The sequence below is a fragment of the Cervus elaphus genome, chromosome 9 (genome assembly GCF_910594005.1).
Source record: "Cervus elaphus chromosome 9, mCerEla1.1, whole genome shotgun sequence".
Classification (NCBI taxonomy): domain Eukaryota; kingdom Metazoa; phylum Chordata; class Mammalia; order Artiodactyla; family Cervidae; genus Cervus; species Cervus elaphus.
In genome coordinates this window covers 24,478,265-24,504,362 of record NC_057823.1, presented here as the reverse complement: position 1 = coordinate 24,504,362, position 26,098 = coordinate 24,478,265, and the positions used below count along the sequence as shown (strand labels likewise).

The window sequence follows — 26,098 nt, the reverse complement described above, 5'->3', positions numbered from 1 at the left end:
AGAAGAGGTCGGGGAAGGGACGCTGCAGTATTTTTAACACCTGAGCCTAGCTGCCGGCTCACCCACTCGGGCGCTCCCCGGGCTCCGCGCTGGGCCAGCGAGCTTGGCCTCAGACGCCGGCGAGGTCACAAGTCTCGCGGCCTTCCTCAGCCCAGCCAGGGCTCCTTCGGCTGTAACCTCAGGGCTTGGCCCACGGAGGCCAGCGGAGACCGAGCGCGCCCGGAGGCAGCGACCAGCCGGAGCTCCAGGTGCGCCCGGCGGCCCGGGCCCGCCCCCCGCCGTCACTCGCGGTCCAGCTCCACCCCCGTCCGCGCCGCACCACCGGCGGGCTGGGCGGGCTGGGCGGCTCAGGCCCAGAGCCCGCCCCGGCCTCGCGCGCTATGTAAGGCCAGTCGCTTCGGCCGCGGCGGCGGAAGGAGCTTGCGAACCTGTTCAGTCAGCGGGCCGTCCCCAAGCTCCGGCCCTTGCTCGGCCGCGCTGTGGGGATCCGCCGCGCACGCGCGCACGCTCGCCACGCTCCGCCCCCGCGCGCCGCCGCGTCCTCCGACCCCGGGCCGCGCGCCGCGCGCCGGCAGCTGAAGGCGGCATGCAGGACTACGACGAAGTGACCGCCTTCCTGGGCGAGTGGGGGCCCTTTCAGCGCCTCATCTTCTTCCTGCTCAGCGCCAGCATCATCCCCAACGGCTTCAATGGCCTGTCGTCTGTGTTCTTTACGGCGACCCCTGAACACCACTGCCGGGTGCCGGACACCGCGAACCTGAGCAGCGCGTGGCGCAACCACAGTGTCCCGGTGCGGCTGCAGGACGGCCGCGAGGTGCTTCAGAGCTGCCGCCGCTACCGACTAGCTACGATCGTCAACTTCTCGGCACTCGGGCTGGAGCCTGGGCGCGATGTGGACCTGGAGCAGCTGGAGCAGGAGGGCTGCCTGGATGGCTGGGATTTCAGCCAGGACATCTACCTGTCCACCATCGTCACCGAGGTGGGTACCAGCTCCGCGCTCAGGGCCTGAGACCTAGACGTAGGCAGGACCTTTACTGTCTTTAAGGTCACGCACTCCACCCGCCAAGGTGCGTGCTGGATGCTGTCACTCCGTCTCCGCGGACTCACTACATACTGGTGATGGACATCCTCCAGCCAGGTGGCTCTGGAGCACTTTTCGTGGTGACTTCCAGAGAGATCATGGCCATCGCAGCACGGTTCTGTCTGGCCACCCATCCTTGTTAGCTACCTTGGAGAGGAAGTCAAGAAGGCCCTGGCAATTCCTTGTAAATACTCCAAGATACTGAGCAGTCAAAGTCATTCCCCATTTAAAAAAAAATTGTTTACTTTTTACTCATGGTCAGTTATCATTAGTCTTTTAGGATTCTGTGCATCTGAAGATCCATTCGGAGTGACTTCTTGACCTGGAATGTTTTAGGGTATAAATGTCTTTAGCCAGATTTAGTTAAAGCATACAGCCTTAGTTCATCGGAAGCAGGGGGAAAACCTTTCTCATTCCCCAGGCCCTTGGATTTTCCTTTTGGGCAGCCTTTTCTATCCCCGGTGACCTTGTAGTCATTAAAGCTGGATGTATGATGTGATATTTATGGTGGCATGTGGTTCTGCTTTGCATCTTACTCCAGCTCTGGCACTCTGACTCTGTGTAGTCTCAGCAGAACTGAGCAAGCAGGACATTAAAAAGAGCACTTCTTGATAGACTCTCGGGTGCCCAGGTTCACTGGGTGTCAGGAACAGGGGTTTGAGGAGTAGGGAAGGCTTCTTGGAGAAGGAGGCTTGTCGATGAGTCTGCGGTGTATAGCTCAACAGAGACAAAGTCTGGAACATCAAGAAACAATTCTGGCATGAGGTCAGAATTCACAGGGAAGAGGCTGAAGGGAATGGTCCATAGTTCCTGGTATGGCATCAAACCCTACTGGAGCCGCAAGGAGGCTTACATGGAGACTGTGTGTGTGTGTTGCTTCTGGGGGTTGTCACCCTTCAAGGTAGTCTGAGTGCTGCCACAACAAACTTGTGGGTGTGTGTTGTTTTTTGTATATTTGGACATTTGATGTCCCCAGATGTGTGTAGGAGGAGTGTGAGAAGAGCCCCACTGGGATCTCAGCAAGCGACACCATTCCAGTGTCCTCAGGCATTGCTGCTTGAGAGAAGAGGCACTGCTTGGAGGTAGTTGACTGTGATCTGTGGCTGAAGAGGGCACGGAGCATTAAAACCTCCAGTCATCACAAATCCTCGATCCTAGCCTCCCAAGTGAGTCTGTCACCCTCCTGGAAGCCAGTGAGCATTGTGAAAGTAGAGGCTGTCCCTCAGATTGCAGGCAAAGACCACGGAGGGGAAGCCATACTCCATGACTTAGAAGTCCCTGCAAATTCTGCATCTGGCTGCCTGCAGAAGGAGAAGGCAGTGACGTCAGAAGCAGCTCGTGGCATTTCTTAAGACTTTGCCCTAACCCCTAATGTTTCTGATTTACTCGAATCATTTGCTCTTTCTTTGCTGACCCCATCCTACCTTTGGCTGAGAGCAGTGATGGCACTGATGAGCTCCCAAAGGCAGACTGTTCCAGAAGGGTCCTTGAGCTATGTTGCTACCAATATCAGCCTTTCCTTTTATATGTTTCAGCTTTCTTTAGCTGTCTAAACAGTTTCATAAGAGCGCTGTGCCCTTTCACCTACTTCCAGGTTGTCAGTGTTTGCAGGGAGAGAAGATTAATACATTACTTAGCTCTTTGAGGATGCTGGTATGCCAGACTTTTAGGTTCAAGGCTGCTCTTTCTCCTCTGGTGAACAGTCACTGTTGGAAGCTGTTACATTAACATTCTGATGGCTCCATTTTTCTAAGGCCCCTTTTCTTTCAATCGGACCTGCCTGGCTGACTACTGCAGCTAGTCCTGTGCCTGTTAAATGTCTTCAAGCCTGCCCTCTGCCCCAAATCATGCCTAGAGGTGTTTGTAAGTATGCTGGTATGGAATTCCTATTCATGTTTTTCAGCAGAAGATGAAAACCCCCAGTTTCATGTTTGATTTTTTTTTCTTTGTTGGAGTTGACGAGTACACACATAGTACTAAACTTTGTGGTGCACTTATATCTTGCAAGTCCTGACATTGATGCTGGATGCAGATCGAGTGCTCAGGAACATTTTTGTTGAATGGATTAATGAATCATTTTGAAATCTTCTCCACCGTGGGAGAACTGAAGAAGAAAAGGACAGGTTTAACTCATAGAAGAGAAACTCAGGGGTGGTCAAAAAGCATTAAGTGGAATATTTCAAAGTAAACATAATCCCCCACTCCAGAGACTGGTGCTTGTGCCCGTGTGGATCTGCAACAAGGTGTTGGGAGTGGCAGAAAGAAGGGGACACTGTTTATGAGGTGAAAGACGTTGTTCTCCCATGTTTCTGGAATAGGTTAGTGGTTCGGGAGCTTCTAGGCTGAGCCCTCCTGTAGCCCTTCAGTCACCCCGGGGCATCGGCTGCTCCATTGTGCAGTGGAGCCACTCCAATCCCTGTGTGTTCCTTGGCCCAGCACCGCCTCCTTCTCTGGGAGCATGGGTGATTTTTCCAGCTGCCTGGGTCACCTGCCTTTTGGTGTTGCCATAGCACAGCCTGTGGCTGTAGAGTTTTCCTTTGGAAATGTCTAGGCACTCCGGCACTCATGAGTTAGGGTCTCTTCAGCCAAAAATCCAGCAGTTCTCTGTGGCCCCTTGCCCCTTGCCAGTCTCTGCTTCCCAGAAGCACCCTGGCCCGGCCCTTGGCAGCACTCTTACTCACTCCCTATTGTCCTGGAAAGCCTCTTTTTGTCGACCAGCTTTTCCATCAGCCTTATCTCATAAGTGTATAGTCTTAGAAAATAGGAGAGCACCCACTGTTACCTCCACATCCACCTAAAGAAAAGGCTACATCAACTGGGGAGGCAGGCCCCGGGCTGACTATAGGGTGGGGAGACCAGAGAGACCCAGAGCCAGTGCCTCACTGCTCTGCCTTTCTGATTCCCCTCACTCTAGGGAAGTGTAGACTCTTTTCTCTGCCCCTGCAGCTCATGGCAAATCCCCGAGGGCCCCTGTGTACATAAGTCACAGCAGACCCATCTGACCATGAGCAGTCAGATTGAGACTCTAGCTAGCTGAGAACCAACACCCTGGGTCAAAGTTCTGACAGTTGACACAGAGAAGGAATGAGGGAGAAAGGAAAATAATCTGTTGAGAATGAAGTTCAGGGTTCAACTGGGCTTTGGGCAGCTAAACCCAAGGATGAAACCCAAGGGATAGTATGGTTTGGAAGGTTAACAGTCCTTTATGCATCGAGTCACTCACTCACCTAGGTATCAAACAGGTACTGAGTCTCTCTGCTGCAGGGCTCTGCCAGGCTTTTAGAGGATGTGGTTGCAAATTCTTCTCCTTGCCCTGATAGCCTTGGGTCAAGGATTCACCATTAACTGCAGCAGGAGGCAGGATGAAATGTGTGTAGGATGGCATGGCCTTCAGTAACAGGTAGTGCTTACCAGTGTGTTTGACCACTGATGCGGTCAGGCTCGGTACATCTTAGGGAAGAGCTTCTGCCCTGTGGGCACAGGCTCTATCACTGTTTTCTTCCAGTTAACTCACAGGTAAGAACATTTAGTCCCAGGGAACTACATCATCTCTGTACTTCCCATAACTGAGAAGTAGCACCAATTACATACTGCGTTCAAGAGACACAGTTCTCTTTCTTTTTAAAAATTTAAACAGCTTTATTGAGGTATAAATTACATAAAACAAACTGTGCATAACTATAGTATGTAATTTTAAAAGCTTTATATATATATATATAATATAAGCTATCTCCAAGAAGCTATCGCCACTAGAAAGGCACATTTCTAACCAGAAAGGGTAGCAAGCCTAGGCCCCTTGCCAGGGTTACTGTCAGATTTTTTTTTTTTTTTTTCCTCAGTTTGCTCCTGCTTTTATAGCTCACCCAGCTGAGGGGTAATGATGCTAGGCTCATGAAATAAATCTTAAGCCTACACATTTAGTTCTAAGGTTAATACCTATTATCAACAGCCAGTACAGTTCATCCTTCATACCAGGTGGCTTCTTCAGTGAGCAGATCTGTAGCTGCCTTAGTCACGGCTGCCAAGCAAGGAACTCGGTAGAGAAATACTAGATTATTTTTAAGACAGCAAACCTTGGGTCATAACCTGGACTCTATGGGCTTCTCATCCCACTCCTTCCCAGTAAGAAGGGACTGTTAACCCATGCTTGCTTTTGGAGGGCCCGGAGCCAGGCCATGAGAATTGTTAAGAAATGTCGGTAGTAGATGGAGAGCCCAGTTACTTAAGGTAGTTACACGCTTGCCCAGAGTAAGGACACTGAACCAAGTGGTGGGGTTGAGGCTGCCGGCGCTGGAGAGATGCTCTGGGGATCCTCATGAGGAGGACTACAGTCGCCTTATCTCCTGCAGAGCATTGTTTGACCTGGTTTCAGGTAGCATCTGGCCTTGCCAGTCAAGAAGTCCCTAGAAGCCTATACTGGGAGACCTGACATGAGGTGGGGGGTTAGAGGTTCCACTCCAGAACTCATTGAAAAAGCCCCTTTGGACTTCTAGTCTGGCTCAGCTATATCAGACCCCAGCTCTCATGAGAAACCTATTGAGAAGCAGCTAATGACTCTATTCAGTCTTTTTTAAAATCTCTTGTCACTACAAAAATAGTGCCTGCTAGCTGGGAATAGATCCCATCATATTCTCTTGTGGCCATAACCATAATCTGGCCCTGAAGCTCTAACACCCAGAGGCTGGCACCCCCTCACTGAGTCCCTCAGCTCTAACTCCCTGCCACTCCTATCCTGACTTCAGCAGCTGTGTCTGGATGGCAGCTGCCCTAGGAGCACACACCCTCCTAGAAGGAAGATGGTATCTGGGTGCTGGCACCACCAAGACTGCAGAGATGAGAAGGCTGCCATTGCCTGAACTTTTGGGCCTTAGTGCTCCTTGCTTGTCCCCTGATAGTCTGGGCTTCCTCTAGACTTAAGAGTTGGTGACCCCCAACTCTTCCCTGGAGTGGGGATCACCACCCATTCTCAGTCCATCCAAGGCGCAGGCTTGCTCCTGAGTGGAGGGCCAGCTTGCGGCTGAGTGATCCTTATCATCTTCTGCCAGGGTTCTTGATCCATCCTGAGGGCTGCCCTCCTACCCATTCTGAGGTGCCTGGAGGCTTTCTGCATGCACTGCCCAGCAGGGCTGAGAAGCAGACTTGTTTTTCCCTCTGACCTTGACCTGGAAGAGATGCTTTCTTCTTGGAAGCCATGCACTCCCCAGGAGCCAACAGGATCCATGGAGGACAGGCCTGCAGCCTGTCACTGGGCAAGCAAGGGGCTGAATTCCCTGGAAGGTGGCCTTCTTGGTTATTACAGAGCACCATCTCTCTGTTCTGGGAAACATTCTTCTGGGAACCAGCAAGCTTCCTATTTTGGTTTCTCATCCTTCTCTTGACCCTTGTTAGGCTGGAGCAATCTCATGTGTGAGTGTTCAGTGCTTCTCCGTGCCTGCAGATCTCTTCCCATGCCAACTATGGTTGCAACTCTATACCAGGTTCCAGGAACCTCAAGCACTGTAACCTGTTCCCTCCCCTAGTCACTGTGTCATAAATGGGGAGATTAAGGCAAGATGGGGTTGGTAGCTAGTTAACAGAGTAGAAGCTACAACCCAGCTTCTTGGCTCCCAGCTCAGAGCTCTTGGCTGTAATCGGGCCTTACATTGGCACAGCATCAGGGATAACAGCTCTAAATGTCAGCAGAAGAAGCCAGGGGTCATTGGCCCAGAGTCAGGACCTGAGCAGAGCTGAAGGAACAGATCCAGAAGGTGCATACTAGGCCTTCTGGCTGCATTTCCTTGCTGGATGCCTTGACCCTTGGAGCTGCAGAGCCCTGCTCCAGAAACACTCATATGCCATCCCTGCCAATGGCCTGAACCCCACTGAGAGGTTACCTACTCCACCCACAGTCCCAGCCTCAGCCCAGATCCTTAGAAGTGACCATATTAAGCCTTGCCCTTCCTCTTGGGTTGGCACGTGGGCAGACTACCTACTCCCTGCCTGTCTCCCCTCCTGAAACTGATAACAAAACAGTGAGGCTAAAAGCTGTGAAAAACAAGATGGCCAGTCTGCCCATTGAGGGGAAACCTGCGCCATGCCTTGCTGCCTGATGGGCCATCACCTGCCTTAGTGAGCTCACACACCCTTGCGGTCATGTAAACAGAGCATGCAGGGATATGGGATGTTTTGATTTCATTTTCCAAGAAGCCGAACGTTTACAGCATTTTTAAAAAGAAGTAATACACCCCTCTCTCCTCTTTCAGTGGAACCTGGTGTGTGAGGACGACTGGAAGGCCCCGCTCACAATCTCCTTGTTTTTCGTGGGTGTGCTGATGGGCTCCTTCATTTCGGGGCAGCTCTCAGACAGGTAAGGTGTGTATCTGTCTCCTGTAGCTGCTGGGGACCCCAGCACAGAGCCAGGTAGTGTTCTCTCAACCTGGGCTGTCTGTTTGCAAAGGGGGCAGGCACATCGATACGATAGACTCCATTCCAGGTAAGGAGAGTCAGCGGCCTCCTCTCACTGATGCTTGCTGAGCAAAACAACCTCAGCTGAGTGTATCCATGACCCAGTTGACCAGAAAATATGCCTTGATTCACTTCTGTGGCGCCTGGCTGGCCTTCCCCAGGTAAGCATCACTCTTTGGTGTCTTCACACATTAGGAGAGGGAGACACCACACACAAGCACATGAGCTATATTCTAGATCTTAGGGCATTCCATAGACAGTTGCCTCTGTGTTCCCAAAAACCATCACTCTTTCCTCAAGATAAGAGGAGGTCTCACTAGCCAATGGCAGTGTGATGGGCAGAACTCTTAAGTCCATAGGGCTGTTTCCCTTTAGCTAACAGGCTTGTGGTTATTATTTATGGTACTTCACAGCAATCAGGAAGTGTGCTGTTTCAACCCATAAGCAGGTGATTTGTATAATTCCAGGGCTCTTGACTCAAGGTCTGGGGCTTAGGGAGTTCATCTCCTCTGGAGATTACCTACAAAATTTTAGAGATTGTATGCGAGCATTTTTCTGGAGACAATTCCAGAGTTGCCACAATATTCACAGAGGGGTTTATGATATTGTTCTTTCTATCTCAGGACTTCAGGGTCTGTGAGAGAAGCCTGTGGCAAGGAGAATAGCCTTCAGCAAGGTCCTTGGCCACACTGGATCACCCAGTGGAGAGGAGTCCCAGCATCCTCCCAGCAGGGGGAGTCTCTCATAGGTTCAGGCTGAGGACGTCATCCTGCTTTGAGAACACAGCCATTTTACCCTGTAGCTTTCATGCAGAGGGATGTTTGGGCATGTTGCATCTATGGATTAATATCTTTACCTGAGAAGTCTTTCCTCATAAGAAATATGTGCATTTTTCACTAGATTTGTTTTTTCCGGTGTGTCATCTAGTGATTTTTGAAAGGGACAAATTCCCACAGTCACCTATAAGCATTAAAGAGTTAAGTAGGCTGTGACCACTGACTGTTGACTTTAGATGAGCCTGAGACACTTGCTCCTTTAGGCGAAAGGCCTTTGCTTCCCCAGACTCTTAACCTAGCAGCAAGTATCAGTTAGTTACTTACATTTATTTAATAAACATAGAGGATCTGAGAATTCCTTGGTAGTCCAGTGGTTAGGACTCCATGCTTTCATTCCCAAGCTCACAGGTTCAGTTCCTACTGGGGGGGCGGGGAACTAAGATATCTCAACATTTACATACTTAAATGCATATTTTAATGAAACTTTTTTTTCCCTGTTTTTCCTTTATAAATACACTTAGAGCATAGCAGTATTTACTGAAGGTGAATATACACTGACTCTATGACTCAGCTACCCCACCCAAGAGAACTCTTAACCTACGGCAAGCATCAGTTAGTTACTTACATTTACTTAGTAAACACAGAGCATCTGAGAATTCCCCAGGGGTCCAGTGGTTAGGACTCTGCACTTTCATTGCCAAGGTCACAGGTTCTGTTCCTAGTCGGGGCAGGGAACCAAGATCCCATAAGCTGCACAGCACAGTTAAAGTAAATGAATAAATAGATAATACATACATGTGGAGCTTCTAATATGTGCCATTCACTCTTACAAGTACTGTACAAATAAACAACAAATAATTTAATCTCTGTAACCCTATGATACAGGAAGTCGTATTCTTCTCATTTTATAGATGGGAAAAATGAAGCCCAGAGGAATTAAGTGACTCGCCCCGAGTCACACAGCTGGCAAGTGGCAGGGCTAGGATTTGGGGCCAGAGAGTCCTGATCCTCTGTTTCCTGTGAACTACTGTTCTAGGTGCCCACTCTTCTAGAACTTGCCTTCTAGCAAGGCAGAATGTATTAAACAACAAATTGAGGGAAATACTTATTACCCTTTGTGATGGTAGATGATAGAGAGAAGTACAAGGTACTCAGAGAGGGTATGACAGAGGAGGCCTGAGATGGTGAACCATGAGCTAGGGGTTGAAAAATGAGTAGGCATTAGCCAGCTAAAGGGATGGAGAAAGGAAAGAGTGTTCTGTGCAGGAAAGCCAAGAGTGCTTAAGCCTAGACTCAAGAAAAGGCATGGTGCACCATAGGAGCTTGGAGACAGTGCTCTGGGGTGGTGTGGAAAGTGGAATAGAGACACAGCAGTGAGGCAGGCTGAGTCCCACGCAGAAGAGCAGGCCAGGCTTAGCAGGTGACAGGAGTCTGGGCTTTCATCACAAAGCAGGGTGGAGCTTTTGAGAGTGTGACATCATCAGGTTTGCATTTTTAAAAAGTCGTTTGATAACTTGGTGGAGAAAGGATTGAAAGGAAGCAAGAGGGATGGTGGAAAGACCAAGTGAGAGGTTATCACAATGATTTATACAGGAAATGAGCGTGATGTGGACTAGCCTGAAGGCAGTAGACATGGAGAGGAGTAGAAGGTAAAACCAACAGGACTTAGCTATGTGCACACAGGAAGTGAGGGGAGGGAGACGCCTGGCCTGCACAGCTGTGTAGATGATGATACCTTTCCCAAAGACAAAGCCCTGTGGAAGAGGACCAAGTTTGTAGAAGAAGATATTGAATTCCATTTGAACATACTTAATTCAGGGTGACTATGAGACTTAGGGTCTCATAGAAATAATTGAGTATGGAGTTGGATGTATGGATAGGGTGCTCCATGAGAGGTTTGGGCTAGAGAAACACATTTGGGAATTGTCAGTTCACAGAACCCTCATCAAAGCCCGGCAAGTGGATGGGAACAGTGTAGAGTGAGAGAAGGGCATGCCGTGGACTGAGCTTAGAGGGCCTCCTGGAGTGGAAGTGGGAGGTCCTCCTCACAGGGTGGGGTGGCAGCTGAGACTCAGAATAATTACGTTGATGTGAAAAACTAGGAGGAAGTACCCCAGTTTCAGAGTTGAAACCCAGTGCATTTCTCTGGTCAGCTGTATCATAGAATAGGTAGATCTTTGTGGGTCAGCTTCGGAGCCTGATGACCATGTAACACCATGATGATCTGAGGAACGCGTTTAAGTTTCAAAAGATCTGCTCCCAAGGAAACAATAGAAACAAAGTTAGTGACTGTGTTGAAGACTACCTTATTCTTCAGAAGGACTAGTAGAGTGCTTCTCAAACCTTTAAAAAATTTTTTTTGCCAGCAGACTTCTTCTTTTAAGTAGGATCCTTTAAGTCCAGTACATGAAATAGCCAAAAATGTGGCTGTTTTGGCTGCAGCACCTGCCTTTAGCTCCTTGTACCACCCCTCAAGCTTGTCTGCACAAGCTTAGGCTTGTGCGGCCCCAGTGCTCTGCGGGGTGGACAGTTTTCTCCTAAGTGAGCCAGGTCAAAAACCTAAGCCTAACAGATTGCCTTAGAGCAGTACATTCATGCCCTCCAGTGTTGTCTGTGATAGCAACAGTAACTTTTTATATAGGACTCCTTTCAGGAATATGAATAAGCCTAAAGGTCAAGAGCAATAAAATAATCCTGGGTTGCCAGAGTGTTTTATCTGATGTCACTGAGTTACCTTTAGGTGCAGAATTATAAGGGAGGCACAACCCTGGGGAAGAAGTAGCTGATTTTTTTTATTTTTGTGGACATGTGTGTGTTTAACCTTTTGTTGACAGATTTTAAAAGTGAGCCTTTCTTGCAAATCAAAACTGCAGTGACAAGTATCACCTCATACCAGTCAGAAGGCCATCATTAAAAAGTCTACAAATAACAATTGCTGGGAAAGGAAAAAAAAAAAAAAACCAAATGCTGGAGGGGGTGTGGAGAAAAGGGAACCCTCCTACGTTGTTGGTAGGAATGTAAGTTGATGCAGCCACTATGGAGGACAGTGTGGCGGTTTCTCAGAAAGCTAAAAGTAGAACTACCACATGACCAACAGTCCCACTCCTGGACAAAACTGTAATTCAGAAAGGTACGTACACCCCTATATTCATAGTAGCACTGTTCATGATAGCAAAGACATGGAAACAACCTAAATGTTCATCGGTAGATGAATGAATAAAGAAGATATGGGACATTATGTACAATGGAATTCTACTCAGCCATAAAAAAAGAACAAAATAATGCCATTAGCGGCATCATGGATAAAACTAGATATTGTCATATTAAATGAAGTAAGTCAGAAAAGGAAAGACACATACCATACAATATCACTTATATGTGGAATCTAAAATATGACACAAATGAACCTATCTACAAAACAGTAACAGACAGACATGGAGAACAACGTTGTGGTTGCCAAGGGAAAGGGAGGTGGGGAGAGATGGACTGGGAGTTTGGGGTTGGTAGATGCAAACTATTTTGTTTAGAATGGATAAACAATATCCTATTGAATACTGTCTAGCACAAGAAACTATATCCAATCTCCTGGGATAAACTGTAATGGAAAAGAGGAGGAACAAAGAATGTCTATCTCTATATAATTGAGTCACTTTGCTGCACAGCAGAAATTAGCCCAACATTGTTAATTGGCTATACTTCAATTTAGAAAAATAAAGAAAAAAAATGTTAGTGGCTGTCAAAGAATATAGCTGATTTTTATTTTCTTCTCTGTGCTTTTCTGTATTTTACAAATGTGCTGTATAAATAAAAATAGCCAAATGTTTCTTTTTAAAAGTGACTGTTTTGAGTCCCAAACCCAGATTGCCAAGGACTGTTGCAATGGAAGGGCTCCCTGAGTTGTCCTCTTGACTACTCTCCAGGGAGCCCTTGGGAGGGGAGAGCAGGGTAGGGAGGCCCCACCCCTTGGTTGGCGTGCTGCGCACTATTGTTACAGAACAATGCAGGGGAGTCTCCTTTTAGGCCAGGGTTGCTCAAGCTCGGCACTGTTGACATTTTGCCCCAGAGACTGCTTTTTTGTGGGAGACTATTGTGGGCATTTTCAGATGTTTAGAACATATCTGGCCTTTATTTACTAGATGCCAGTATCATCAAAAACAACAAAACCCTGTTGTAATGGGGAGAAGCACCAAACTCTTTACCGTGGCTGAAGGCCTTGTGCAGTCTGGCCCCCTGGCACCCTCTGCAGTGACCCCCTGACCAGCTGCCCCTCGCGTGCATTCGTCTTTCCCCTCCAACCATGGTTGTACGTGCTCTTCTCATAGTCACAGCAAAACATTCCCAGACCCCTACCCCTGTGCCACGGCCTTCCTTGACCACACAGGTGACCTCCTCAGGGTGTCTGGTTTACATTATTACGCTGGTTCCTTGTGCCTTGCCTTCACATTGCCTATCAGAAATAAATAAAAGATGTTATCATATGATTAATGTTGACCTCCCCCTCTGTATGTGAATATCATTAAAAGCTTGCTCACGCTCCCTTACCCTCTCTTGTGAACAACTACTTTACCTTTGGGTCTGATCTTGGTGCCCCATCTTCAAGGAGACCTCCCCTGAATGCCCAAGTCCCCAGCCCCTACCTGCAGCCCAGGACAGGTTCCTTCTTGGGTCCCTTGTGGGTCAGGATGCTGATCCTTCAACGCCCTTGTATCAGTGTGTGATCGTACATTGAGCAGTGTGATTAAAATATGACTACTGTGTGTCTCACCAACTATACACTATAAGCTCCTTGAGGGCAGAATCAGTGTCTTTTCTTCTTATTCAAATACATTTCTAGTGACTAGTATATAATAGATGTTGAAATAAATATTCATTGAATGAAAATGGGTATCTGATAGCCCTGGCCAGACTCAAGCTGAATCTGCTAGGTTGAATGAACTAGGTTGACTTGTTCCTACTTTTTGTAGCACTGTCTTTAAAACCAAACAAATCCAAAAAACCCAACATTTTAAAAATTTTAAGTTGAACATAGGTATAGAAAACCACATAGAACAAATGAGGTTTAATGAATTATTCCAGGGAAATAACCATATAAATAACATCAAGTCAAGAAATAGAACTTTGCTGGCCACCAGGAAGGCCCACTCATCTGTTCCATTCCAAGGACAATAGCCTCCCTCACCTATCAGTAAACACTAGCCTGACTTATAATAATCACTTCCCTGTGGGTTTTTGGTAGTTTTATCATCCAAATGTGCATCCTTAAACACAAGTTTAGTCTTGCTCACTTAAAAAATTTTACATGTCTGTTAGTCTGCTTTAACCTAGGGGTTCTCCATCCTTTTCTCTGCCTGGGCTATTCTACCTGTAGAATTTCCCAGTCTGAATTTTGCTGAGGGTATACTTACAGTGCAATTGAACATATTCCTTTTTTCTCTGCATTTCTTGCAAATTGCAGCTAGATCCAGAGACTTCATCAGATTCAGATCCAGCCTCTTTGGCAAGACTATAGGAGTCATACAATGTTCAAGTGTCTCTTTTTATGATGTTAGGAGTCATTGAAACATGATGCCCATATCTGTTCATTCACTGGGAGTCGTAAAAGGATGATATTCTAATTTTATCACTTTGGTTTCATTTAATAGTTGGAATACTTTTATGAAATGATACTTTCCCTCATCTGTTACTGGTTACTGTTCATATAGTTTACATAAAAGTCAGGACAAATGTCTTCCCCTTTATTTAAACAGTTTTCATCTATAATGAATTGTTTCTCCATTATCCTCCAAAGTAAACCAACTCTTTAAAAATATTAATTATGAATGTATGAACTTAAGTATAATGAATGTGTTTCAGTCCCTTGTGATCATTGTGTCAACTCTGGCACTGCCTTTTGGGCAATGCTGGTGCCCAGGCTGTGCATTGGTAACAGCCTAGGGACCCAGAGACCAGGACTGCCCCCGCACCAAGTGCCCTGACAGCACTGTCCGCAGCCCCTCCCTGAATGACCCCGGGGAAAGACCCCTTGGGGGGCCATTCCTGCTGCCTTCTCCCAGCTGGTTCTCTGTCACTCTCCTTTCTTTCCCAGGTTTGGTCGGAAGAACGTGCTGTTTGTGACGATGGGCATGCAGACAGGCTTCAGCTTCCTGCAGATCTTCTCGAAGAACTTTGAGATGTTTACCGTGCTGTTTTTCCTTGTAGGCATGGGCCAGATCTCCAACTATGTGGCAGCATTTGTCCTGGGTATGGCCATCAGTTTGGAGTTGAGTACTTGATCCTGTGTTTCATCATCATCCCACCACCCACTTTCTGGGGACAGCTGTGATGTCCCTGCGGGGAGGTGGTCTCTGGCAATGCCAACCAGGGATCCTTGGTGGACCCAATTAGTAGGCATGGAAACTGAGTCCTCCAAGTGCCCACCTAGCCTTGCGTCCCCAGCAGCACAATAGCCTGACTGCTGATTTCCAGTTCTTCTCTGGCCCCCAACGTGTGGCACCTTGGTCTCATTAGTACTTGATGGCCATTTTACTAGAATTCACCTAAACATCTTCTGTTAAAAAATAGGGCCTGCCATTTCCCAGGGCTGGGGTAGCTAAGGAAAGAGGGAGGCATGACATGAGGAGCAAGGGCCATGATTGGCAAGCTCGCCAAGGAAGAAAACTGCCTCTTCTGAAACACACAGTGCCTAGTGAAATCGACTGGCAAGAATGAATTGAGGGACTTCGTTGGTGGTCCAGTGGTTAAGACTTTGCCTTCCAATGCAGGGGGTGAGAATTCAATTCCTGGTTGTGAAGCTAAGATCCCACATGCCCATTGGGCAAAAAAAAAAAAAAAGAAAAAACCCAAAACATAAGACAAGCAATGTTGTAAAAAATTCAATAAAGACTTTAAAAATGGTCCACATTTTTAAAAAAAAATCTTAAAAGAATGGATTGATAGGGGTGGGCATTAGTCACGAGACCTTCAGGATTTTAATTCATAATCCACAGTGCAGGGCTTGGGCCTGCTCTCACAGAGAAGCTGCCAGTCGCACTGTTCGGAGGAATCTAACTCTAGCTTTTGGGTCATTGGGTTCCTTGGGCTGATCGTTGAAAGGATTATTTGTTTCTCTTCACATTTAATGGAAAAATTTTTCTTAAAAGTGCAATAGTCAGCACGTGTGGCTATAAAGCAACTTCCCCTTTAATGAACCCTTCCTCAGTGAAGATTTAAATTTGAGGCCCCACATGGCATCTTTAGCATAGGGTTTCGGGAAGTGATGTCAGTGTCAGGAGAGAACCCTGAGGTCCCCGCAGCAGGTGGTCAGAATCCTGTCGCTCCCAAAGGCTTGGAAACTTCGAGATAACTCTGCCTGATCCCTTATCTGTATGTTGAAAATTACACAAGAGAAGATGAATAAGGAAATGACCAGAATTAAAATACTAACCTGACTCCTCCCTTGTTTTGAACAGGAACAGAAATTCTTGGCAAGTCAGTTCGTATTATATTCTCTACGTTAGGCGTGTGCATATTTTATGCGTTTGGCTACATGCTGCTGCCCCTGTTTGCTTACTTCATCAGAGACTGGCGGATGCTGCTGCTGGCACTGACGGTGCCGGGGGTGCTGTGTGCGGTGCTGTGGTGGTGAGTGTGCCCTGTACCCTGGTGGTACCCGCCAGGGTCCCTGGTGTCTTCTGTCTGGCTTTCACTAGGGGGCAGCAGCAACCCACACATCCTATGTTCTTTCAGAATGTTTTTTCCATCCACAGAAAAGCCCCAAACAAAACAACCTCAGGAAATCAACAGACTTGTTCTCAGCCCTGTACTGGGTTGATCGGAGTGTACAGAGAGGAAAAAGCAGTAGATGTGAGATGATAGTCTAGCATGACCTCCAGGAAGCTGTCAGACCGCAGGACAAGACAGCTTAGGCCCTGGCTCTGGTGTTGGGTGTTGCTGCAGCCTCGTGCCACAGGACTGAGAGGAGAGGGAGCACATTGTAAGTGAGAATCCCTCCAGGTAGCAGGATGGCGGAAGCCAGGCTCCATCTTAGCCTCCAACATAGAGCTGGACAAGTAGAGAGGAGGCTATTCCATACCAAGAGAGAGAATGCAGCTGAGGGGCTGAGGCGGGAGCTCCACTTTGCAGGTGGGGATGGTGAGGGCCCTGGCCCACCCGGATGTGAGAGCATTACAGAGCACAGTAGGGGGAAGATACAGGGCACAGAAGACACAGATGAGTCCTGGTTATGACCCAAGGGCAGAGGCCACCTGGTGAGGTAGAAAATAAGATCCACGAAGTCTCAGAACACCCAAGTGCCTTATAGAGGGTCAACTGGGAAAATCAAGGAGGGAGGGATGAGGATAAACTAGAGGCTGTCAGAGGCCAGTGCAGAAGCTTCTGTGGATGCCAGGAGCAAGCAGGGGAGTACCAAGGTGAGGTTCCTCCCCCGGCCCCAGGCTCAGCCCATGACCGAAGCCAGGCTGCAGGAACCCATGTTGCGCCTGTCTACTTAGTCTCCAGCAGGTGGCACCACTACTCCCCAGAAGTAGGAGGTGGCCAGCCAGAGAGGAACCCCATCAGGGTGTGTTGGCCCCTGTAACTTCTGTGTACTTCAGTGTAATCAGAGGCTCACACTCACTGGCTGTAGCACGGTGCATCTCTTAGCTTCTGGCTTGGAAGTATCAAACATTCCTCAAACCTCGCTCTGGTTCTGAAACCCCATTTCCCACCTCCACTTGTGCTCCACCTGGTCTGAGGGACAGAAGGCTCAGTGAGATTGCTTCTTGTACTTCCAGGTTCATCCCTGAGTCCCCCCGATGGCTCATCTCTCAGGGACGATTTCAGGAGGCAGAGGTGATCATCCGCAGGGCTGCCAAAACCAATGGGATCACTGCACCTTCAACCATCTTTGACTCCAGTGAGGTGAGCACCTTGCAGGGGCCGGTGGGAGGGTCCCGGCGACCACAATTTTAGGGCAGCATCACACAGCCCCAAAGCCCTCCCTTTACACAGCAGCCCAGCCCCCTCCATGCCTAAGGCCCAGCTGCCCCCAAGGCAGGTCCTGTTAAAATTCAGAAGTTGAGAAGGTGCCAGCTGCCTCAATTCCTTTACCTTTCCTGTGGATTTTAGATTTTCATACTTTGTATAAATCTTCTCTTTTAGGTGATCATACAGTGGAACCATTACTTTTCATAATAAAAACTCTCTATGTGTAATAGGTCTTCCATGAAGTTGGCATTCTGGGAAATCATTGTTTCTTATACCTTGGTCAGTTTCTAATTAAAAAAAAATCACTGCCTAAAATATGAAACAAAAATAGATTTGGAGTTAAAACTGTTCTGTCTCCTTCCACCTACCAGTGCAGAGTTGTTGAGTATCGTCTTAGAGCCAGGTCCTTTTTGATATCCACCCTCCCCCAAACTCACGCCTTCCTGCAAACCCTGTTCTCCCGTGCAGTGAGTAATTTCCTGGCTCTGCCTGATTCCTGGGTCTTGCTTCTCTTTCCTGTTCCCTTTGTTTCCACCCTGTCTGTAGCAAGCCGTTTTCCTCAGTCCCATGGCTCCCAGAAGAGGTTAGACGTTGTCATTGTTGGCTGATGGGGTTCTGGAGTGTGTCTCTGCTCTGACAAAGACAAGGGCCTGGCTGTGAGAAGAGCCAGCAGGAGCATATTGCTGTGTGCAAAGGCACATTCGAGCCAGTCTGACTTCCGATGCAGAGTTCAGGTTTGGGAAAGAGAGACCAGTTACTAGAGGTGGCAAAGAAGCCGCTGGCCACTGCCAGCCCTGCCAGCCTCACAGTTAAGAAGTGGCCCAGCACCAGCTCCCACTCAGCATGTCCTAGAAAGGACCCGGTCAGAGTTCAGCAAGGGGTAGATGGCGGGAAGGCTTCTAGTGAGGTAGCCTTGGTAGCTTTGCAGAGGTCATTCTGGTGAACGCATGAATCCACCGGCATCTTTATAGAAATGAGGGTATTTCAGGGGATCTGTTAGGTCAAAAGTTGACCTTTTGTTGAACTGCTAACTCAGGAAAAACAGACTCCAAAGCTGGGTTTGCTTAAGAAAGCAACATCAGTGTGTTTAGACGTGTGGTTTATTAATGTCCTTGGCTGTGCCAAATTTCATAGGAAGTTACACTGGGTGAAGCCAAGGTCAATTTTCCTGTTTTTCTATCTGAAAATTTTTTTTCCTTGGAAGTAGACCAGTAACTACATGGTAGGAGGACCAAAAAACATTAATTCTTTAAAAAATATCATATCAATAAACTACACAGCCAGTTTCTCTCTCTGACCCAGAGGGCTGGGAGCCAGGCTTGGGAAGGAATGCTCAGAGGCCTCCCTGGAATGTGGCCATTGACGGGGTTCGGGGTGGTGCTCAGAGAGAGCCATCGGCTTAGGCCTCCTCCTTGGCTGCATTGCATTACAGGCTGGTCACTTACTTTTATTCCTCTTTCTTGTTCACTAATTTGTTATCAACAAGGCCTGGTGAAGCCTTCTGCAGCCCAAGACACAGCCTCTATACCTACTCTTCTTTTCAAGCAAGAAACATGAACCACTTCCCAAGTCAGAGACATAGAAAGCTAAGATGCCAGGGTTTCGAGTATGTTCTGGAGTCTCTAAGTCTGCAGCCCTCTCTCCCTCCCATACCCTGTCCTGTTGTCCGCAGCTACAAGACCTAAGCTCCAAGAAGCAGCAGTCCCACAGCATCCTGGATCTGGTCCGAACTCGGAACATCCGGATGATCACCGTCATGTCCATAATTCTGTGGTGCGTAAGTGAGACCTACCTGGGTCCTCCAGATGCAGCTTCTGGCAGTAGCTCTCAGACTTCACATTTGCAGACATGTCTCAGACCAAAATTGAAAGCCTGTGTCATCAGAAAGTGGCACAGATGTGCCTTGCAATTAAAGAAGTGGGCATGTCCTGGTTCTTAACGGAATCTCAGAAGAGGAGTACGAAAAGTGTTGTGGGGGCTCTTGAGGAAGATACGGGGTCTGTGGAGATCCCTCTGGGTCATAAGGTGAAGAGTTGCTCATGTTGGGTCCCTAGTTTAGTTGTTCCTGTCGACAGTGCATCAGACGGTGACAGAGGAGGACTGGTGAGGTCTTTAAGAAGTTCTAAGTGAAGACTCCACGTCCTTTAGGTTACATTCTTGAAATGTGGAAGCAGGAAGTCTTCTCTCTGGAATGTTTGGAGACTGTCCTGGAGGCAGAGCCATGGCCTGCATGTGCTGTTCAAGTTCCTTCTAATGTGGCATCTCCCCAAGTGTGTCAGGCAGGGATTTGTGACTTACCAGAAAGAAGGAACACATCTAAGTGCCTAGAGAGTGTTTGCTCAGTGGCCAGACCCTTGGGATTACAGGTGACTACCTGAGCCTGCAGTGGGGGAGGAAGGCAGGCTACATCTCAGAGTCCTTATTGCTAGAGTCAACAAGCCTTGGCAACCAGCTGGGTTGCTCCCTGGGCGGTACTATGAGTCACCCATTTCCAAGGAATGGCCCGGGATCCCTCAGGGCAGCACACCACCCCTGAGTCGGCCTCAGACAAAACCAGCATTCAGCCTGCACCACAGACTTGCCAGCCTGCAGTGAGTCACCAGTCCTGAGGTTCACCCAGGCTCTCCACCTGCTCTGGATTTCCCAGGGACTCCTGTATGAGCCCTCTTCCCTGATTATAATGGCTGTGACTTCAACCTGCAGATGAGTTAGAAAGAATCTGATTCATGTTGGTCTGGTTTGCCAAAAAGTGCTGACCGTCAACAGAGGGAGTGTCTGCTGGAGACAGGCACTCAGATGGCCCACTGGGAGCTCCCTTTCCTCCTCACAAGTCTGGTGGGGTTGGGATCAACTGCTTCTGACCAGTCTCTTAGCTCGTCGCCCCAGAGGATCTGCCAGGGATCTTTCTCTAAATATTTGACCAGTGACTATTCCTTATTTTATGTTATATCACCAATTTTACCGCACCCCACTTAATAGCTGCCTCTTTACTCATTCCCGAGCTCCTTCTCAGTTGCTGGATCTGGAAGGTTCGGAGAGTAGGGAGGTAGGCTTTTGTGAGTGCTTCAGCTTAGGATTCCTGGGTGGCTCAGTGGTAAACAATCTGCCTGCCAGTGCAGAAGACGCAGGAGAAGAAGAAGATGCTGAAGACTGATCCAATCCCTGGATCAGGAAGTTCCCCTGGAGGAGGGCATGGCAACCCATTCCAGTACTCTTGCCTGGAGAATCCCATGGACAGAGGAGCCTGGCGGGCTACAGTCCATGGGGTCGCAGAGTCAGACACTGCTGAGCACACACAGCTTAGGATTTGTAAAGTCAAAAGGCCTATTGACAGGTTGTTGGGTCTTGGTGTTTTTTTCCAACACAGGAAATCTATCTGAATTATATGTCTTTGCTGGGACACTTTGGAATGCTTTGAAAGTGCTCTGACCCAAAAGGTACCCTGGTCTGGGGGAAGTTATCTTTGTTTCTAAGAAGCAGGACTCAAGGTTAAGTCTGTTGCCCTCCTGGTGATGATAGTTTTGAATTTCCTGCAGTAATGATATTTTAAAAGTCGCCCAGGTAGGGAGGCACCTGGATGCTGCTTCTCCAGCTTTCTTCGGCACTCTGTTTCAGGATGACCATATCTGTGGGCTACTTCGGGCTCTCCCTTGACACCCCTAACTTGCATGGGGACGTCTATTTGAACTGCTTCCTTTCGGCCGTGGTTGAAGTCCCAGCGTACGTGTTGGCCTGGCTGCTGCTGCGGCACCTGCCCCGACGATACTCCATGGCCACGGCCCTCTTCCTAGGTGGCAGCGTTCTTCTCTTTGTGCAGCTCGTGCCCCCAGGTAGGTCCCATACGTGTCTGCGGCCTGAGGTATCCACTGAGTCACCCGGTTTCTAGCAGACTGTCTCACCCAGTTAGTAAAGAGCATGAAGTGATGCCGTCACAGCTTGCCTGCATATCTGTGTTCTCGTCCAACAAATCAGGAGGAAGTACCTCCCGGGACCAGACAGTCATCACGGCCTGGCTTTGGGGGCAGGAGGGACAGCAGCCATGTGGGGCTGGCAGTTGATGGTACTCTTCTACCCAAGCTAAAGTGAGCGTGTTTGTTTCTGCAGAGTGAGGGGGAGGGAAGAGAGCCATCCCTGTGTCTTTTCAGTCTGGCCCCGTCTCAGTCATTCATTCACTCATCCAATAAGCAGCTGAGCAGTGTCTACTGTGGGGGAGGCGCTGTTCTTGGGGCTAAGGAGCAGAAGTAAACTAGTTGGGCAGGGCCCCAGGTCTTCCTGGAGCTCAGGTTCCAGTTGGGAAAACAGAAAATGAACAAGTCAATAAAATGCTTAGTATAGCACAGGCAGTGTTACCTTTTATAATGACAGTGAAGTACAGTGGAGAGCTGGTTTATATAGAGTGGTCACAGACAGTGTCCCTGAAGAGGGGACAGTTGAGTTAGCAACAGATGAAATGATGGAGAAACCCAGGAAAAAGTCTAGAAGCAGAACATTTCAGGCCAAAAAAAAAAAAAAAGGCCAAGACCCTGAGGAGGATAATGAGCTTGGACTGTATGGTAAGAGGTGAGGGGAGGAAAACGGGAGGGTCAGTCCACAGCACGGTTCTCACAGGCCAGCTGCAGGAGTTTATTTGTAAAACCATCTTTGTGTCCTACAGAAGGGTGTGAGGTCTTTGAAAATTCACAAAATGGTTTATGGACCCTCATGTCCATGGTGGTACCCCAAGTTGTTATGGATCGAGTTGTAGGGACCTCTGGATCCCTGAGGCTGGCAACACTGCATAGTGTGGCTGGGAGCCCGGGGGTGTATGTGGAGGCTCACACCAGATCTCGGGGAGACCCACAGGGTACTTGCAGCATCTCCTCATTGGCATAGCAAGCAGGGGAGATCAGAGGGTCATTTCTGAAGGTCTGCTGGTCTGTGAAGTGTTGAGTAGAGTGATAGCATGAAGTGAGTTATGACTGAACTTCCCATTTATACGCAAATCCTTAGATAATTCCACAGTGCTGGCAGCATGAGGTTCCATGTCTTTAGTGACTTTGTGACTGGGGAGCAGGTTTCCTTTGGATTACTGAGGGGCTCACTCTGGTGGTCTCGAGGCTGAGGAGAAGAGTATGTCCTCACACAGCTGCCGGTCCCAGCCTCCTCTCAGTAAGCAACTTGGAGGGACATAAGCCCCTTATCCATAGTAGGAAGTTATAGAAACTTCCCTCCCCAACCCTTCCCAGAAAGAAAGGGAGAAAATATGTCTGTTTCAGGCAAAAAACAAACCAAAAAAACAACCCTCTGTTGCCTCCTCCTACTTGCCTCCCTTTGCCTCTCCAGAGCTGTATTACTTGGCTACAGTCCTGGTGATGGTGGGTAAGTTTGGAGTCACAGCTGCCTTTTCCATGGTCTACGTGTACACGGCCGAGCTGTACCCCACCGTGGTCAGGAACATGGGCGTGGGCGTCAGCTCCACAGCGTCCCGCCTGGGCAGCATCCTGTCTCCCTACTTCATTTACCTTGGTAAGTCCCTCGGGGCAGATCACACACAGGAGGGTTGGGGTGGAAACACTGATTGGCTGTAATGTGGGCCGGGGACTGCTCAACAGGAAAACAAGAGTGCATGCAGCCAAGACAGGATCTGTGCCTGGGGGAGGTTCCTACTGAGGTGCACTGTGGTGGAAGCACTCATGTGGAAAACAACCTACAGACAAGCTCGAAATTGACAAGAGTGGAGGCTTTTGTGCCTGTTTTAGCCTTCCTAGGCCTTCTGTCAGAGAACTTAATTCCCCAGTCCTAAGAAATTGCAGCATGTTTAGGTAGCCAGTGTACTTAATTGGTGAAATTCCTTCTGGGAATTTAAAAGGAATAGAAATAGGGAGGGAAGGATGTCCGCTGAAGAGATCTGGTGAACAGAGAACCTCTGTAACTTGAAGCACTCAACGCAGCAGCTTTACACTGTGCAGAGATCTGCATTATGGCATCTTATGTGACAGGGCCCCAGTTTTATCTTTCTCAGAATTGTTTCCTCAGAGCAGCTGCAGTCCCCCTGCACATTCCTAGCTGGCACATCTCTGGGGAGGGTTGGCCCCGCCTCGGGAGCACTTTGTGAACATGCTGCAAAGATCTGACAAGCAGAAACACCTCCTGACCTGGCCTGAAGACAAATGGAGTGGGTTGTGACATGTCTGGAGAGGTGAAGGAGTTATTCCCGTCTCTGGATAAGTACCTCGAGTTCCTTGGAAATCCAGCATTAGGAAATAGGAATGGAGGGACTTCCCTGGCGGCCCAGTGGCTAAGACTCTGCGATTCCACTGCAGAGGGCGTGGGTTTGATCCCTGGTCGGGGAACTGAGATATCCCGCATGCCACAGGGGATAGCAAAAAAAAAAAAAAAGATAGGAAATACAAATAGAAATGGCCCAGCCCTATCTTTCCAGTCTACACCCCTCCCCTGCATCAAGGTACTGCTGGTTTGTGCCAGCTCTGGGTTCTGTGACCTGCCTAGGTGCCACATTCCAATATGGCAGCTCAGACTGGGAGATGCCGAGGCCGAGAAGCCAGGTTATACCCATTAGAGTCCTGGGGACATGAAAGGAGGGGAGAGACCACGTCTAATTGCACCCCAGCTTGGGACTCTGTCTGCTTCGCCACAGGTGCCTACGACCGCTTCCTGCCCTACATTCTCATGGGGAGTCTGACCATCCTGACAGCCATCCTCACCTTGTTCCTCCCGGAGACCTTTGGCATTCCACTCCCAGACACCATTGACCAGATGCTAAGGGTCAAAGGGTAAGGAGGCCTCCTTCTTCACAAAGTTAATGCGCTAGATTTGGGCCTGGCAGAGAGTTCCCCACAAACTCAGAAATGCCGTGGACGAGTTTAGCCATAAGAGGATCAGACGTGGCAAGGTGCTTACAGCCTGTTCTTTCTGGCCGGACCTAGACCACCAGGTCATCACGCATCTCTCCACAGCAACAGCAACTCTGGGATAGTACAGAGACAAGGAGAAACCTTTCAGAATCTGCTGTATGATTTTTTTCCCCCCTTTAATGAGATAACCTCAGCTATGGCAATGGCGGGGGTGGGGTTTGTTTTGAGACTGGTAGATAATCTTTCTAAGATTTGTTACTAACTTGTTTGATTTGTTTTTACAGAATAAAATACAGGCAAACTCCAAGCCACACAAGGATGTTAAAGGATGGTGAAGAAAGCCCCACAGTTCTTAAAAGCACATCCTTCTAACACAACCTCCAGTGAGAAAGTGAAGAGGAAAGACTGTCTTGTCAGAAGTGGCTTGTGCAGACACTGGTCCTTCAGTGGCAAAGGTCTTTGCTATTGATTCTATGGATGCCATGTCTGCCTTGCTCATGGATGGACACCCAAACTCAGCTGCTTATGGTCCTAGACACTACCTTTCTCCAGGGACTCTGGCTACTGACAGACAACTTTGGATAAATCCTAACCATTACAATGATGGACTTGGCACTTTCTAAGAAGTTAACCACTAACTGGAACCAGTAGGATTTGGAAAAATAGGAGAGGCATTTGCTAAATTTACGTTTTAATTTCAGACTGCCTAAAAAAGGCCTCTGATAGACTTGAGGGTCTAGTCCTCCCCTCCCCAACCCCCACCCCACTAAACATCTTTTCCCCATTTCCCTCTAATGGTGCCCTTTAGAGGAAGAGAAGTAATTTCACAGGAAGTTTGATTTCTCATACTTTCTCAGTTACAAAGGATATTGTTGCTTCCCCAGGGCAAGAGAACACAGGTCTGGGGAAAGCTAGAAAAATTTAATATGGAGGGAACTGAGCAGATACAGAACATAGACAAGGGCATTGACTTACGAGCACTTAAACCACTCAGAGTGACTACTGGGTAGACTTGTTTACATCTGATCAAAGCACTGGGCTTGTCCGGGCCCATAAGAGATGCATCACTGAATCTACTATACTTGTTTTCCACTGCTCTGTGAATCAGGTCTCCTAGCTACTATGGTTTCTGACGTATGGTTTGAAGGAAGTAAATCAGTGAGAGAGACAAGCAAACGTGTCTCCTCTCCCAAAACTATAATGTGGATTTTGATTGTTTGTGTTTTGTTTGTTGTTTGTTTGTTATGTCTTTTTTCTCCTTAAGTTATTTGCCCTTCAGAATAGACTTAGGAAAGGCTGGTTCCTTAGCCTCCTGGTTTTGTCTTTTGTTGATTGTTCATTTCAACCCAGAATCACTCGGGCAATGGTTTGCAGTTGCCACCTCTGCAAGGCCTCACCAGCCTTAGCTATACTAGCACTTCTCTGAGTGCCAAAAATGACGTCATTGTGTGTGTTCCTTTTGTGCTACTTAATCATGGGGAAGAAATCTGTAGGAAGAAATTACAGAGAAGAAGGTTAAGTTGTGCTCACGGTCTTTCAGAGTTGCTCACTTCAGTGGTTTAACACTGGGAGATACTCTGTGTTCAGTGTAAAATTGTCTTCTCTTTTCTGAATATGTTACCATGGTACTCCTAGAGCATATGCTTCACCTGGTTTAAAAAAAAAAAAAAAAAAAGTATTTTTGTGAAAGCTACTGAAGTGCCTTGGGAAATGAAGATGTTTTAATAAATGATTTTTTAAAATAATAACTGCCCACAAGTTTTATTTTCACAGTCTGGTAAGTCAAACCACACCTTCACGTGACTTTTCTCTCTGTCAGCTTGGACTAATTCTAACAGAAGTTTATAATTGGTCTCTAAAGCTAAGATTTAATCCCCGTGTACTAGAGACCCTCGCTCTGTTGACTATGGACTGAGCCAGAATTCGTGCACAAATGTCTTAGCCTGGGTTCCCCTGCAAGTGGGGCGGAAGACCAGTGC

General features: G+C 48.2%; 1 protein-coding gene across 2 annotated transcripts; it reads left to right on the top strand.

Annotated features, from left to right (window-relative positions):
• Window positions 1–130: 130 nt before the first annotated feature.
• On the top strand, window positions 131–25,864 carry SLC22A5 (solute carrier family 22 member 5). 2 transcript variants are annotated; one of them, XM_043912150.1, is made up of 10 exons: window positions 131–979; window positions 7,324–7,427; window positions 14,500–14,561; window positions 15,750–15,921; window positions 17,073–17,199; window positions 18,938–19,038; window positions 20,881–21,095; window positions 22,588–22,770; window positions 23,903–24,038; window positions 24,404–25,864. In XM_043912150.1, the coding sequence occupies exons 1-10, from the start codon at window positions 587–589 to the stop codon at window positions 24,489–24,491; spliced, it is 1,581 nt and encodes a 526-aa protein (XP_043768085.1). In that variant the 5' UTR covers window positions 131–586; the 3' UTR covers window positions 24,492–25,864. The 2 variants fall into 2 exon arrangements, with proteins under 2 accessions (XP_043768085.1, XP_043768084.1); XM_043912149.1 differs by having other exon boundaries at window positions 146–979; window positions 14,387–14,541.
• The last annotated feature ends 234 nt before the right edge of the window (window positions 25,865–26,098 follow it).

Coding starts and splice junctions, on each gene's coding strand:
- SLC22A5 (XM_043912149.1), top strand. CDS start 587: ATGCAGGACTACGACGAAGTGACCGCCTTCCTGGGCGAGTGGGGGCCC. Junction 7,428..14,386: donor TCGGGGCAGCTCTCAGACAG/GTAAGGTGTGTA, acceptor TTTCTTTCCCAG/GTTTGGTCGGAAGAACGTGC. Junction 22,771..23,902: donor TCCCTACTTCATTTACCTTG/GTAAGTCCCTCG, acceptor GCTTCGCCACAG/GTGCCTACGACCGCTTCCTG.